Source organism: Triplophysa dalaica, chromosome 9 (assembly GCF_015846415.1).
Source record: "Triplophysa dalaica isolate WHDGS20190420 chromosome 9, ASM1584641v1, whole genome shotgun sequence".
NCBI lineage: Eukaryota > Metazoa > Chordata > Actinopteri > Cypriniformes > Nemacheilidae > Triplophysa > Triplophysa dalaica.
Genome location: NC_079550.1, coordinates 5,576,556 through 5,591,496, shown reverse-complemented (window position 1 = coordinate 5,591,496; position 14,941 = coordinate 5,576,556). Strand labels below are relative to the sequence as shown.

The 14,941-nt window shown below is 40.0% G+C and overlaps 2 protein-coding genes across 2 annotated transcripts; both read right to left on the bottom strand.

The window, feature by feature from the left end:
* Nucleotides 1-1,453: 1,453 nt before the first annotated feature.
* Nucleotides 1,454-2,371, bottom strand: LOC130429095 (olfactory receptor 51I2-like). The gene has a single exon (XM_056757460.1). It carries the CDS (start codon nt 2,369-2,371, stop codon nt 1,454-1,456), a length of 918 nt encoding a protein of 305 aa, XP_056613438.1.
* A 6,001-nt stretch (nt 2,372-8,372) lies between these two features.
* LOC130429096 (olfactory receptor 51I2-like) lies at nt 8,373-9,290 on the bottom strand. The gene has a single exon (XM_056757461.1). It carries the CDS (start codon nt 9,288-9,290, stop codon nt 8,373-8,375), a length of 918 nt encoding a protein of 305 aa, XP_056613439.1.
* Nucleotides 9,291-14,941: the final 5,651 nt, after the last annotated feature.

Here is a 14,941-nt window from a genome sequence, read left to right as displayed (position 1 = left end):
CCAGGTGATTAATTCTTGGGTGAAATGGTTTGTTGTGTGGTGAGAGAGATGGTGTAGGCATGAAATGCATTTTACGTTGCTTGTTATTCTGAAGGGAATTAAATTTGAAACAATGCTTCAGTCAATCACAGAGAGCAGTATAGTTTCCATCACACAAGTATCGATGATGTTTGTCAATATTCTTTTTGAGAATTGTTTCAAGAAGCAACTGATTTCTTAGAGATGTGCAAATAATGATTACCGTTTAATACATACTAAACACTTGATTGTAAAAACTTTATTGTATGAAAAAGCAAACATTGAAAGAAGGACCCTTATAATTAATAATACTCTTTATGGTCTTCTTTGTCAAGTTGGTCTCTTCAACGAATGTGAAATTTGTTCTGAAAGAGTTTAATTAAATGTAATTAAGAGATGATCCAAGAATGTAAGCAAAACATTTTTTTTCATCGGTCAGGGATTTTGTAAAAGAAGTTGCTTGAAACTCTTTTGATCAACAAGGTTTGCACAACTGTACAGCAACAAATCTACCTGGATGCTTTCATAATTTTTTTGCAAAATATCACTAAAGTTTAAAGCATAAATAAGCAGGTTGAGGATGGGTGGTACAACAGTAAACTATATTGAAATAATGATCGACAGACCGACTGGCATTTCTAAATTCACAAACCGGAATACTGTTTTAAATTTTAAACTTAATTTTAATTACTTTACTATTAAATAAGACCTTTTGCATTTTTAGCATCAAACACGAAGTTAAGCTTGACTAGAAATATTTTTTACCCCAGCTATGAAAACTTGTATGGCTCAAAAGATTAAGACGGGCATTGGCTATGTAAATGTATAATGTAAAACAGTGTAAAATGTCAGGCAGTCTGAATTTATAGTGGATATTATCAAATGTCCAAATTTACTTAATCATTTTCATTTATTCTTTCATGTGGACTTATGTAGGGAAAAGTGAGTTGTATGGACATATCAGGAAAATTGCTTTCCTTATTTGCAAAGTAAATTTGAATCATTTCTTTGTATTTTTTTGGTATTTCAGTCTTTTGAGACCCCAGCTTATAACACTGTTGCTTCATAATATTATATATTACAAATGTAACTGTGATCGTGCCAATAAGTATAAAAGGTAGCTGTTGTGTTCAGGTTTAGGCGCGGGTTATAAGGGATGTAGAATGTTGTCATGCAGGATAAGGTATTAATATGTTCTTTATAAGTACAAATAACAGTCACTATGATAGTAATATGCAAGATAATAGGCAATTTGTTAAAACTGGTTATTATTCCCTTTACTAAAGTGTTACCAAACATATATAAGCACTTCGATTGCATCAAAAAGGAAAAGTGGGATCCTATTTGTCCTTTACTTTTTACAATTTATTTGATTTTACAATTGAAATATGTTCACTGAAACACTCTACCAGATTTACACAACACAACAACACATCTACCTGGATGTTTTCATAAGGGAAATAATCTTTTTGCGAATATCAGTGAAATTTAACGCATAAATAAGTGGGTTGAGGATGGGGGGTAAAACAATAAACTCTAATGAAATAAGAACAGACAGCCCTAATGGCATTTCTAAATTCTCAAACCGGCTTAAGGTGATCTCAGAAACAATGGCAACTGAGAAATTTAAAAGGATAACTATGTGTGGAATACAAGTTTGAAAAGCTTTGCTTTTGAACTTTGATGAGCTTCTGTGACAAATTATAAGAATTCTAACATATGAATATAATATTAAAATGAATGGAACAACACAAGTAACAATCAATGTAAAAATACCCCAAATGTTATTAATTAAACCGTTTGCACAAGAGAGCTTAACAATTTCATAATTGTGGCAGTACACCTTCCACAATTTATTATTACATATTTTTAGTCTAGAAGTTAAAGGAACAGAGATACCAAGACAAAACATTGGAAAAGTGCAGTGCATGAAGATTAAAGCTGTAAGAACCCTCAAAGTTATTATATTATGATATTCTAAAGGTTTACTGATTGCCACAAATCTGTCAAATGCCATTAGCATTAATATTGCAAACTCATTTGTTGTATATGAGAAAATAACAAAACTCTGCAAGAAACACGCCTCATAGGAGATTATGTTTGTATTAGACAGCAAGTCTGTCAGTACCCTGGGAAAAAAGGCAGCTGTACCATACACAGAGTTAATGGACAAACATAAAATCAGAATGTACATGGGCTGATGCATTGTCCTTTCCAAACATACTGCAAGTATAATAAGTGTATTGAGGAACAGGATCACACAGTACAAAACAAACCCCAAACTGAACAAAGCATATCGCATATGTCCAAGCCTTTCAAACAACATGAAGTAAAAATATGTTTGATTTTCCATTAACACAAGATGGATTTATTTCCTTCAGTTTATTTCTTGCCACGGGTTCTTTCTTCACGGGTGGCTGGAGAAAAGAAGTTCGAGGCTCAAGGAAATTTCCCTAAACTGGTTGATAAGGCATTAAAAACAGTACAATATGTTTTTATACAAAGCTGAAACAATGTACATAATTTATATCATGATTACATAATAGAAACAAAATAGAGAGACTGTTAAGTTATAAAATGCATTAAGTACATGTAGTAAAACAAATAAATTGCAAACATTGCTTCACTGAAATAGCTTGTGTGTTATTCCTTCTAATGATCATGTCAGCATTTCTCCGGAATATGTGTGTTACTTACTTCTGAATCACTGCATCTGCTGTCTTAGAGGAACTATGGCATACCAGTATATGTGCTTGTCCTTTTATATCTTGTTATGTGTCAGGAGACACATGGCTTACTTTACATGAAGAACAACCCCCCTCTTTTGACATTGTTAAAGCAATTCAACCATCCAAGATTTTTAAAAAATATTTTCTGGTAATAATTTCTGTGTTGATGTTGAACTTGTCTAGAAAGTTTTCATTTTATTTTTCAGACTGAATATGAAGTCATTTATGGTCTAATAATTGAACCCAGAGCTGTTAAAAAACAGAGTTGCTTCACTCCCTTATATGCATTGTGAGAATGGAAAGAGCAAGAATATGAAGGGGATTATAGTTCCAAACATTGCACTTAAGCCCATTTATTTCAGTGTTTCCCAAACACATAGGATTGCCACCCTTCCCTCAAAATACAGAATCATCCCATATCTGAAAATGAAATAGCGCTCCTATTTTGAATCAATACAGGATGTGGTTTCTCCGTTATTTCCGAGTTGTCTTTAATCAGCGTCCCATTAAAATTATCCCACCAGCATTTTGTTAAGAAGACTCGACCTATTATACCCATGATTGGTTAAGACTTGCATGAACAGTTAAACGTTCTCCCTCACTGTGCAATAAAATATGTGCAATTACAACTACTTATACTCATATAGATTTATTATATTTAGGCTACTGAATTAATACTGTTCACAATTCCCTTACATAATTTGTATATAGCACATTGCAACCAGTATTTAGCACATCTATACAATATACTCTTGCCCTTTTGTCATGTATTGTCTTTTGTCAAAAGTGTGCTGTCTTTACATTATATATTTTTTTACTTTTTGTTACATGTCTTGTCATTTTTAACTATATACTGTCACTAAGAGAAATTCCTTAAGTTTGTAAAGCACACTTGGCAATTAAGCCCTTTCTGATATTTATTCAGGGCTAAGGGCAGGTAATGGTCGTCAGGGGTCCCTAGGCTGCACTTTGAGAGAGGCCCTTAGATGGATTTCAGGTGCCTACTTTCACACAAAGAGAGCTACCTTCCTCCCTGGGCGTTTTCAAGTATGCAGCATCCTCTACCTGACGTTGCGTCATGCAAATTCCGCAGCCTTCAGCACTCTCCACTCGACGGTGCGTCATGCAGCAAAGACTTAAGGCAGGCAAGTCAGCAGACGCGCTCTCCCCACGGGGACCATGTTGCAGATCTCCCCAATAGTTCCTCTGTCATGGTATCTGGGGGCCTTGCTACAGCTTCCCAACCCATCACAGTGGCTAATGAGGTCGATCCATCTCAGCTACTCGATACAGTTTGCCAGGTGCCCGCCCAAGTTTCGGGGCATTCTGTTCACCTCAGTTCGAGGCCAGAGTAATCCCATACTTCGGGCGGAGGTAGCCACCCTTCTGGCGAAGGGGGCAATCTAGTCAATCCCTCTGGCCGAGATGTCTTCGGGTTTATACCTCCTTTACAAAGGTCAAGGAGGCAGCTCTCGCTCCCCTCAGGGAGCAGGGCATGCGTATCCTCAACTATCTCGATGACTGGCTTATCTTGGCTCACTCGCGAGATGTTATGTACACACATGGACCTTGTGCTCTGGCACCCCGACCAATTGGGCCTAAAGGTCAACTGGGACAAGAGCAGGCTCGCCCCAGCGCACAGTACTTCATATCTAGGTATGGAACTAGATTCTGTTACCATGATAGCGTGCATCACCACTGAGCATGCACAGTCGATATAGTGCTGTCTGACCCTCCTGTGGGTCTTATTCAGAGGCTCCGGGAGGAATATGGCTTCCTCGACGTGCTGCTCGCGTTGAAGCATATGAGACCTCTTCAGCATTTGGCTTCAGAGTCGAATTCCTTGGAGAGTGTGGCACATTGGAAAGAGGCTTATTTACATCTCGTCTCACTTCCATCGGAACCTAGCCCACTGGACAGACATATCCTTTCTCTGAGCTAAAGTCCCAATGGGGCAGGTCTCAGGGTGCCGCTGTCAGGGTATGACATGGAAGAACCCAAGTGCAGGCAGACACAGACGGTATGATGTAACAACGAAGACTTTTATTATGACAAATAAACACAAAACAAGGACCCACGATGGGGGAAAACAATACAGGGATAAATATACTTTAAACAGGGACACTGACTTACTAAAACTATTACTAACAAAACAAACACTGGAATAAACACTACACTAACACTGACTACTCACGGGGAAACAGGAACAAGGCACAAGATAAGCAAACAGGAACATCCACAAGTACAGCGACAAGAACATGAACAGAGTAACATACAGCAACATTTGCAACAAGTAGCAACAAGTAATGCACGAGCAACGAGACAAAGAAACATGAGGACTCTTTATAGGGGAAACAACAGAGGATCGAAACGAGCAACAGGTGCTGGGGATTAGCACTCAGGGAAAGCTGACGAGGGACGAGATGTAGGGAACAATGACAAGACACGAGAAAGATCACTCAATCTCACACAAAACCATAGGTTATGCCATGACTCCACTCAAACAACAAGAATAAACATGACATGATAGTGGAATCATGACAGCCGCGTAGGGATGACAGATGCCTCCCTGCTTGCAGTGTCGAGGCGCTAGACGTGACCCTGCCTGCCATGGCATATCAATTGTCTAGAGTTATATAGGAAATATAAATATATAGGAAATATATGCCTCGAGGAAATATAAAGTTGAGTATCATCAGCATAACAGTGAAAGCTAATTCCGTGTCGCTTTGTTATATCTCCTAGAGGTAGCAAGTATAATGCGAAGAGCAGTGGCCCTAAGACTGAGCCCTGTGGTACACCGTACTGGACTTGCGATTTGCAGGACACAGAAAGGGAACATGAGTCTTGTCTAAAATCAGTTTGCATTTCATATAAGGAAGCACTGAAGATGTTCTAGATCATCTTAAGAAATGTTGAGCTTAAATGAGTCTAGTTAAATGCACTAAAAGTACACCTGGAGTACACCTGGATGTGTGGCCAGTAGGGGCAATGATGGCTGTCTTCCACTTGTCCCCCTCACGTATTTAGATGAGGTTGTATGCGCTTCTGATGTCCAACTTGGTGAAGATCCTGGCTCTGCAAAGCTGTTCCAAAGCTTCTGGGACAAGAGAAAGTGGATAGTCCACAGGCCACAAAAAAGAAACTCAAAGCAGCAGGGGAGTTGGAGGATTAATGTAACACTGTTGTGGAGCCTCATGGCATTCTGTTTCCTATGGAAAGTGGATAGACTTTGTCTCTGGGCACTGGTTCATCGGGAACGAGGTACAGTAGATGGAACAGTCCCATAGTTGATGTGGTGGCAAGGGTTGGTTTTACACAGAATACGTCTTTGAAGGAAGCATATTTCTAAGGGATATCCACAGATTGGTTCTCCAGGGAACTTTCGATTGACATGGAGTAAACTGGAATCACAGCAGCAGGAGAGACTGGTCGTGGAAGGAGAGGAAAACACTTTATTGCCCCACCTCATCATGTCACTGTTAGTCCATGAGATGATGGGAATATGGGAAGCTCCCTCAGTCGGAAAAAGTTGAGGTTGCACCTCTAGGAAGAGTGAGCACTGGAGATGGATGCCATAGCAATCCTCTGCTGTAGGGCGCAGGTGTGACCATTGGACTGGCAGTGTAATGTTGATCCGAAGAAGTGAATGATGGCAGAACCGGCGTTAGGAAGGTGTGGTGACAGGTTGAGTTGGCACTGACAGAAGCCAACAAAGGGAATCCAGCAGCTCCTGGAACAGTTTGTTGCCTGCAATCTTCATGTTGTTATGGTCCAGTCTTCTGTTACGGAAACCAGACTCAGACACAGAGGTACCAATCATTAGCAGTGTTTATTAAAGACAATGATAAAAAGTAGACAATGATAAATAGAGAGTTCTTGATACTGATTGATTACTAGTAATTACAAGTTTCTTATTTGGGTTTACCAGGTGGAGAGCACACTCTGGGACACAGGAGAGGTTACAGATCATTCCAGGAACTGAATACAGGTTGCTGGTAGAGGTTGATTAAACTGGCCGAGCTGGGAGATTCTTTAGGGAGACGCTGAAGGGAATAGAGATCGGAAGCACTGGAACAGGGGATCACAGGTAGGTTCTTATTGACAGAACATTACTATAATGGAGACCTGACAAAGATGGAGTGTCATAAGCGTAGTGATGAGTTTCAGGTCCAGGTGATTAATTCTTGGGTGAAATGGTTTGTTGTGTGGTGAGAGAGATGGTGTAGGCATGAGATGCATTTTACGTTGCTTGTTATTCTGAAGGGAATTAAATTTGAAACAATGCTTCAGTCAATCACAGAGAGCAGTATAGTTTCCATCACACAAGTATCGATGATGTTTGTCAATATTCTTTTTGAGAATGGTTTCAAGAAGCAACTGATTTCTTAGAGATGTGCAAATAATGATTACCGTTTAATACATACTAAACACTTGATTGTAAAAACTTTATTGTATGAAAAAGCAAACATTGAAAGAAGGACCCTTATAATTAATAATACTCTTTATGGTCTTCTTTGTCAAGTTGGTCTCTTCAACGAATGTGAAATTTGTTCTGAAAGAGTTTAATTAAATGTAATTAAGAGATGATCCAAGAATGTAAGCAAAACATTTTTTTTCATCGGTCAGGGATTTTGTAAAAGAAGTTGCTTGAAACTCTTTTGATCAACAAGGTTTGCACAACTGTACAGCAACAAATCTACCTGGATGCTTTCATAATTTTTTTGCAAAATATCACTAAAGTTTAAAGCATAAATAAGCAGGTTGAGGATGGTTGGTACAACAGTAAACTATATTGAAATAATGATCGAAAGACCGACTGGCATTTCTAAATTCACAAACCGGAATACTGTTTTAAATTTTAAACTTAATTTTAATTACTTTACTATTAAATAAGACCTTTTGCATTTTTAGCATCAAACACGAAGTTAAGCTTGACTAGAAATATTTTTTACCCCAGCTATGAAAACTTGTATGGCTCAAAAGATTAAGACGGGCATTGGCTATGTAAATGTATAATGTAAAACAGTGTAAAATGTCAGGCAGTCTGAATTTATAGTGGATATTATCAAATGTCCAAATTTACTTAATCATTTTCATTTATTCTTTCATGTGGACTTATGTAGGGAAAAGTGAGTTGTATGGACATATCAGGAAAATTGCTTTCCTTATTTGCAAAGTAAATTTGAATCATTTCTTTGTATTTTTTTGGTATTTCAGTCTTTTGAGACCCCAGCTTATAACACTGTTGCTTCATAATATTATATATTACAAATGTAACTGTGATCGTGCCAATAAGTATAAAAGGCAGCTGTTGTGTTCAGGTTTAGGCGCGGGTTATAAGGGATGTAGAATGTTGTCATGCAGGATAAGGTATTAATATGTTCTTTATAAGTACAAATAACAGTCACTATGATAGTAATATGCAAGATAATAGGCAATTTGTTAAAACTGGTTATTATTCCCTTTACTAAAGTGTTACCAAACATATATAAGCACTTCGATTGCATCAAAAAGGAAAAGTGGGATCCTATTTGTCCTTTACTTTTTACAATTTATTTGATTTTACAATTGAAATATGTTCACTGAAACACTCTACCAGATTTACACAACACAACAACACATCTACCTGGATGTTTTCATAAGGGAAATAATCTTTTTGCGAATATCAGTGAAATTTAACGCATAAATAAGTGGGTTGAGGATGGGGGGTAAAACAATAAACTCTAATGAAATAAGAACAGACAGCCCTAATGGCATTTCTAAATTCTCAAACCGGCTTAAGGTGATCTCAGAAACAATGGCAACTGAGAAATTTAAAAGGATAACTATGTGTGGAATACAAGTTTGAAAAGCTTTGCTTTTGAACTTTGATGAGCTTCTGTGACAAATTATAAGAATTCTAACATATGAATATAATATTAAAATGAATGGAACAACACAAGTAACAATCAATGTAAAAATACCCCAAATGTTATTAATTAAACCGTTTGCACAAGAGAGCTTAACAATTTCATAATTGTGGCAGTACACCTTCCACAATTTATTATTACATATTTTTAGTCTAGAAGTTAAAGGAACAGAGATACCAAGACAAAACATTGGAAAAGTGCAGTGCATGAAGATTAAAGCTGTAAGAACCCTCAAAGTTATTATATTATGATATTCTAAAGGTTTACTGATTGCCACAAATCTGTCAAATGCCATTAGCATTAATATTGCAAACTCATTTGTTGTATATGAGAAAATAACAAAACTCTGCAAGAAACACGCCTCATAGGAGATTATGTTTGTATTAGACAGCAAGTCTGTCAGTACCCTGGGAAAAAAGGCAGCTGTACCATACACAGAGTTAATGGACAAACATAAAATCAGAATGTACATGGGCTGATGCATTGTCCTTTCCAAACATACTGCAAGTATAATAAGTGTATTGAGGAACAGGATCACACAGTACAAAACAAACCCCAAACTGAACAAAGCATATCGCATATGTCCAAGCCTTTCAAACAACATGAAGTAAAAATATGTTTGATTTTCCATTAACACAAGATGGATTTATTTCCTTCAGTTTATTTCTTGCCACGGGTTCTTTCTTCACGGGTGGCTGGAGAAAAGAAGTTCGAGGCTCAAGGAAATTTCCCTAAACTGGTTGATAAGGCATTAAAAACAGTACAATATGTTTTTATACAAAGCTGAAACAATGTACATAATTTATATCATGATTACATAATAGAAACAAAATAGAGAGACTGTTAAGTTATAAAATGCATTATGTACATGTAGTAAAACAAATAAATTGCAAACATTGCTTCACTGAAATAGCTTGTGTGTTATTCCTTCTAATGATCATGTCAGCATTTCTCCGGAATATGTGTGTTACTTACTTCTGAATCACTGCATCTGCTGTCTTAGAGGAACTATGGCATACCAGTATATGTGCTTGTCCTTTTATATCTTGTTATGTGTCAGGAGACACATGGCTTACTTTACATGAAGAACAACCCCCCTCTTTTGACATTGTTAAAGCAATTCAACCATCCAAGATTTTTAAAAAATATTTTCTGGTAATAATTTCTGTGTTGATGTTGAACTTGTCTAGAAAGTTTTCATTTTATTTTTCAGACTGAATATGAAGTCATTTATGGTCTAATAATTGAACCCAGAGCTGTTAAAAAACAGAGTTGCTTAACTCCCTTATATGCATTGTGAGAATGGAATGAGCAAGAACATGAAGGGGATTATAGTTCCAAACTTTGCACTTAAGCCCATTTATTTCAGTGTTTCCCAAACACATAGGATTGCCACCCTTCCCTCAAAATACAGAATCATCCCATATCTGAAAATGAAATAGCGCTCCTATTTTGAATCAATACAGGATGTGGTTTCTCCGTTATTTCCGAGTTGTCTTTAATCAGCGTCCCATTAAAATTATCCCACCAGCATTTTGTTAAGAAGACTCGACCTATTATACCCATGATTGGTTAAGACTTGCATGAACAGTTAAACGTTCTCCCTCACTGTGCAATAAAATATGTGCAATTACAACTACTTATACTCATATAGATTTATTATATTTAGGCTACTGAATTAATACTGTTCACAATTCCCTTACATAATTTGTATATAGCACATTGCAACCAGTATTTAGCACATCTATACAATATACTCTTGCCCTTTTGTCATGTATTGTCTTTTGTCAAAAGTGTGCTGTCTTTACATTATATATTTTTTTACTTTTTGTTACATGTCTTGTCATTTTTAACTATATACTGTCACTAAGAGAAATTCCTTAAGTTTGTAAAGCACACTTGGCAATTAAGCCCTTTCTGATATTTATTCAGGGCTAAGGGCAGGTAATGGTCGTCAGGGGTCCCTAGGCTGCACTTTGAGAGAGGCCCTTAGATGGATTTCAGGTGCCTTTCACATTAGTAGTTTAGTTCGGAAAGGAGCATGGTTTGCATGAAAAATCGCTAATGTAAAAGCTGTCACACGAACTCAGGTGTGCACCAGTCGCATGCGCATTAACAGATTACAATCTATAAAACACATGTAAGAGATGATTTCGTTGGTAATTTACCTTGGATTTGAGCAAGAATGAGCCTGCATTGTTTTGTGCTTTGTGAGTGGAATCAGAGCGGCAAATAAATGGTAATACGATGTTTCCAGATTTAAAAATAAACTATAAATAGTCTGTTTTCAAGCAGCAGAAAGCTCTGTAAGGGGCTGTGTCCACCGAGGTGTTTCTGTTTTTCGATTGTTTCCAATTTTCAGCTGTCAGATTTTCTTTTTGACCTAGGCTTCCTTCCAAAGCATATAAGTTTCCGTCATTACTGGTGTCAAAAGCTTACACTGTGGCGGGTCATGCCATGGCCATCCTGCAGGTCCAACAGGCTAAGGCATTGAAGAAACTGGATTAGAGACAGCATGACTCAGCGGAAATGCAGGAACTGTGCACCGTCACTGATCTCGCTCTCCGGGCGACCAAGGTAACAGCACATGCGCTGGGTCGATCAATGTCCACTCTGGTGGTCCAGGAGTGACACCTTAGGCTAAACCTTGTGCAGATGCCAAACACAGAGAAAGTCTGCTTTCTCGATGTGCCCATCGTGCAGGCTGGGCTCTTTGGTGACACTGTCGAGGACTTCTTCCAACAGTTTTCGACGGTGAAGAAGCAGACGGAGGCTGTTAAGCACATTCTACCCCGCCGCAACACGGTCCCCAGCAGGGCGTCGAGGTCAAATTCTAGGACATTACGGAGAAAAACTTCTACTCCCCATCAGAAGCCGAACAAGAAGAAGTGGGGCCGATGGGGACAGCACAGGGAGGACCAGGACATCTGGCGCAGCTCCAGCCACACCACTGCTGTCGAGCCGCATTGGTACGATCCCTGCCTCGTCCCACCTCAAGACTTTTCAGGGCCTGCGGCCCACTTTCACACAAAGAGAGCTACCTTCCTCCCTGGGCGTTTTCAAGTATGCAGCATCCTCTACCTGACGTTGCGTCATGCAAATTCCGCAGCCTTCAGCACTCTCCACTCGACTGTGCGTCATGCAGCAAAGACTTAAGGCAGGCAAGTCAGCAGACGCGCTCTCCCCACGGGGACCATGTTGCAGATCTCCCCAATAGTTCCTCTGTCATGGTATCTGGGGGCCTTGCTACAGCTTCCCAACCCATCACAGTGGCTAATGAGGTCGATCCATCTCAGCTACTCGATACAGTTTGCCATGTGCCCGCCCAAGTTTCGGGGCATTCTGTTCACCTCAGTTCGAGGCCAGAGTAATCCCATACTTCGGGCGGAGGTAGCCACCCTTCTGGCGAAGGGGGCAATCTAGTCAATCCCTCTGGCCGAGATGTCTTCGGGTTTATACCTCCTTTACAAAGGTCAAGGAGGCAGCTCTCGCTCCCCTCAGGGAGCAGGGCATGCGTATCCTCAACTATCTCGATGACTGGCTTATCTTGGCTCACTCGCGAGATGTTATGTACACACATGGACCTTGTGCTCTGGCACCCCGACCAATTGGGCCTAAAGGTCAACTGGGACAAGAGCAGGCTCGCCCCAGCGCACAGTACTTCATATCTAGGTATGGAACTAGATTCTGTTACCATGATAGCGTGCATCACCACTGAGCATGCACAGTCGATATAGTGCTGTCTGACCCTCCTGTGGGTCTTATTCAGAGGCTCCGGGAGGAATATGGCTTCCTCGACGTGCTGCTCGCGTTGAAGCATATGAGACCTCTTCAGCATTTGGCTTCAGAGTCGAATTCCTTGGAGAGTGTGGCACATTGGAAAGAGGCTTATTTACATCTCGTCTCACTTCCATCGGAACCTAGCCCACTGGACAGACATATCCTTTCTCTGAGCTAAAGTCCCAATGGGGCAGGTCTCAGGGTGCCGCTGTCAGGGTATGACATGGAAGAACCCAAGTGCAGGCAGACACAGACGGTATGATGTAACAACGAAGACTTTTATTATGACAAATAAACACAAAACAAGGACCCACGATGGGGGAAAACAATACAGGGATAAATATACTTTAAACAGGGACACTGACTTACTAAAACTATTACTAACAAAACAAACACTGGAATAAACACTACACTAACACTGACTACTCACGGGGAAACAGGAACAAGGCACAAGATAAGCAAACAGGAACATCCACAAGTACAGCGACAAGAACATGAACAGAGTAACATACAGCAACATGTGCAACAAGTAGCAACAAGTAATGCACGAGCAACGAGACAAAGAAACATGAGGACTCTTTATAGGGGAAACAACAGAGGATCGAAACGAGCAACAGGTGCTGGGGATTAGCACTCAGGGAAAGCTGACGAGGGACGAGATGTAGGGAACAATGACAAGACACGAGAAAGATCACTCAATCTCACACAAAACCATAGGTTATGCCATGACTCCACTCAAACAACAAGAATAAACATGACATGATAGTGGAATCATGACAGCCGCGTAGGGATGACAGATGCCTCCCTGCTTGCAGTGTCGAGGCGCTAGACGTGACCCTGCCTGCCATGGCATATCAATTGTCTAGAGTTATATAGGAAATATAAATATATAGGAAATATATGCCTCGAGGAAATATAAAGTTGAGTATCATCAGCATAACAGTGAAAGCTAATTCCGTGTCGCTTTGTTATATCTCCTAGAGGTAGCAAGTATAATGCGAAGAGCAGTGGCCCTAAGACTGAGCCCTGTGGTACACCGTACTGGACTTGCGATTTGCAGGACACAGAAAGGGAACATGAGTCTTGTCTAAAATCAGTTTGCATTTCATATAAGGAAGCACTGAAGATGTTCTAGATCATCTTAAGAAATGTTGAGCTTAAATGAGTCTAGTTAAATGCACTAAAAGTACACCTGGAGTACACCTGGATGTGTGGCCAGTAGGGGCAATGATGGCTGTCTTCCACTTGTCCCCCTCACGTATTTAGATGAGGTTGTATGCGCTTCTGATGTCCAACTTGGTGAAGATCCTGGCTCTGCAAAGCTGTTCCAAAGCTTCTGGGACAAGAGAAAGTGGATAGTCCACAGGCCACAAAAAAGAAACTCAAAGCAGCAGGGGAGTTGGAGGATTAATGTAACACTGTTGTGGAGCCTCATGGCATTCTGTTTCCTATGGAAAGTGGATAGACTTTGTCTCTGGGCACTGGTTCATCGGGAACGAGGTACAGTAGATGGAACAGTCCCATAGTTGATGTGGTGGCAAGGGTTGGTTTTACACAGAATACGTCTTTGAAGGAAGCATATTTCTAAGGGATATCCACAGATTGGTTCTCCAGGGAACTTTCGATTGACATGGAGTAAACTGGAATCACAGCAGCAGGAGAGACTGGTCGTGGAAGGAGAGGAAAACACTTTATTGCCCCACCTCATCATGTCACTGTTAGTCCATGAGATGATGGGAATATGGGAAGCTCCCTCAGTCGGAAAAAGTTGAGGTTGCACCTCTAGGAAGAGTGAGCACTGGAGATGGATGCCATAGCAATCCTCTGCTGTAGGGCGCAGGTGTGACCATTGGACTGGCAGTGTAATGTTGATCCGAAGAAGTGAATGATGGCAGAACCGGCGTTAGGAAGGTGTGGTGACAGGTTGAGTTGGCACTGACAGAAGCCAACAAAGGGAATCCAGCAGCTCCTGGAACAGTTTGTTGCCTGCAATCTTCATGTTGTTATGGTCCAGTCTTCTTTTACGGAAACCAGACTCAGACACAGAGGTACCAATCATTAGCAGTGTTTATTAAAGACAATGATAAAAAGTAGACAATGATAAATAGAGAGTTCTTGATACTGATTGATTACTAGTAATTACAAGTTTCTTATTTGGGTTTACCAGGTGGAGAGCACACTCTGGGACACAGGAGAGGTTACAGACCATTCCAGGAACTGAATACAGGTTGCTGGTAGAGGTTGATTAAACTGGCCGAGCTGGGAGATTCTTTAGGGAGACGCTGAAGGGAATAGAGATCAGAAGCACTGGAACAGGGGATCACAGGTAGGTTCTTATTGACAGAACATTACTATAATGGAGACCTGACAAAGATGGAGTGTCATAAGCGTAGTGATGAGTTTCAGGTCCAGGTGATTAATTCTTGGGTGAAATGGTTTGTTGTGTGGTGAGAGAGATGGTGTAGGCATGAAATGCATTTTACGTTGCTTGTTATTCTGAAG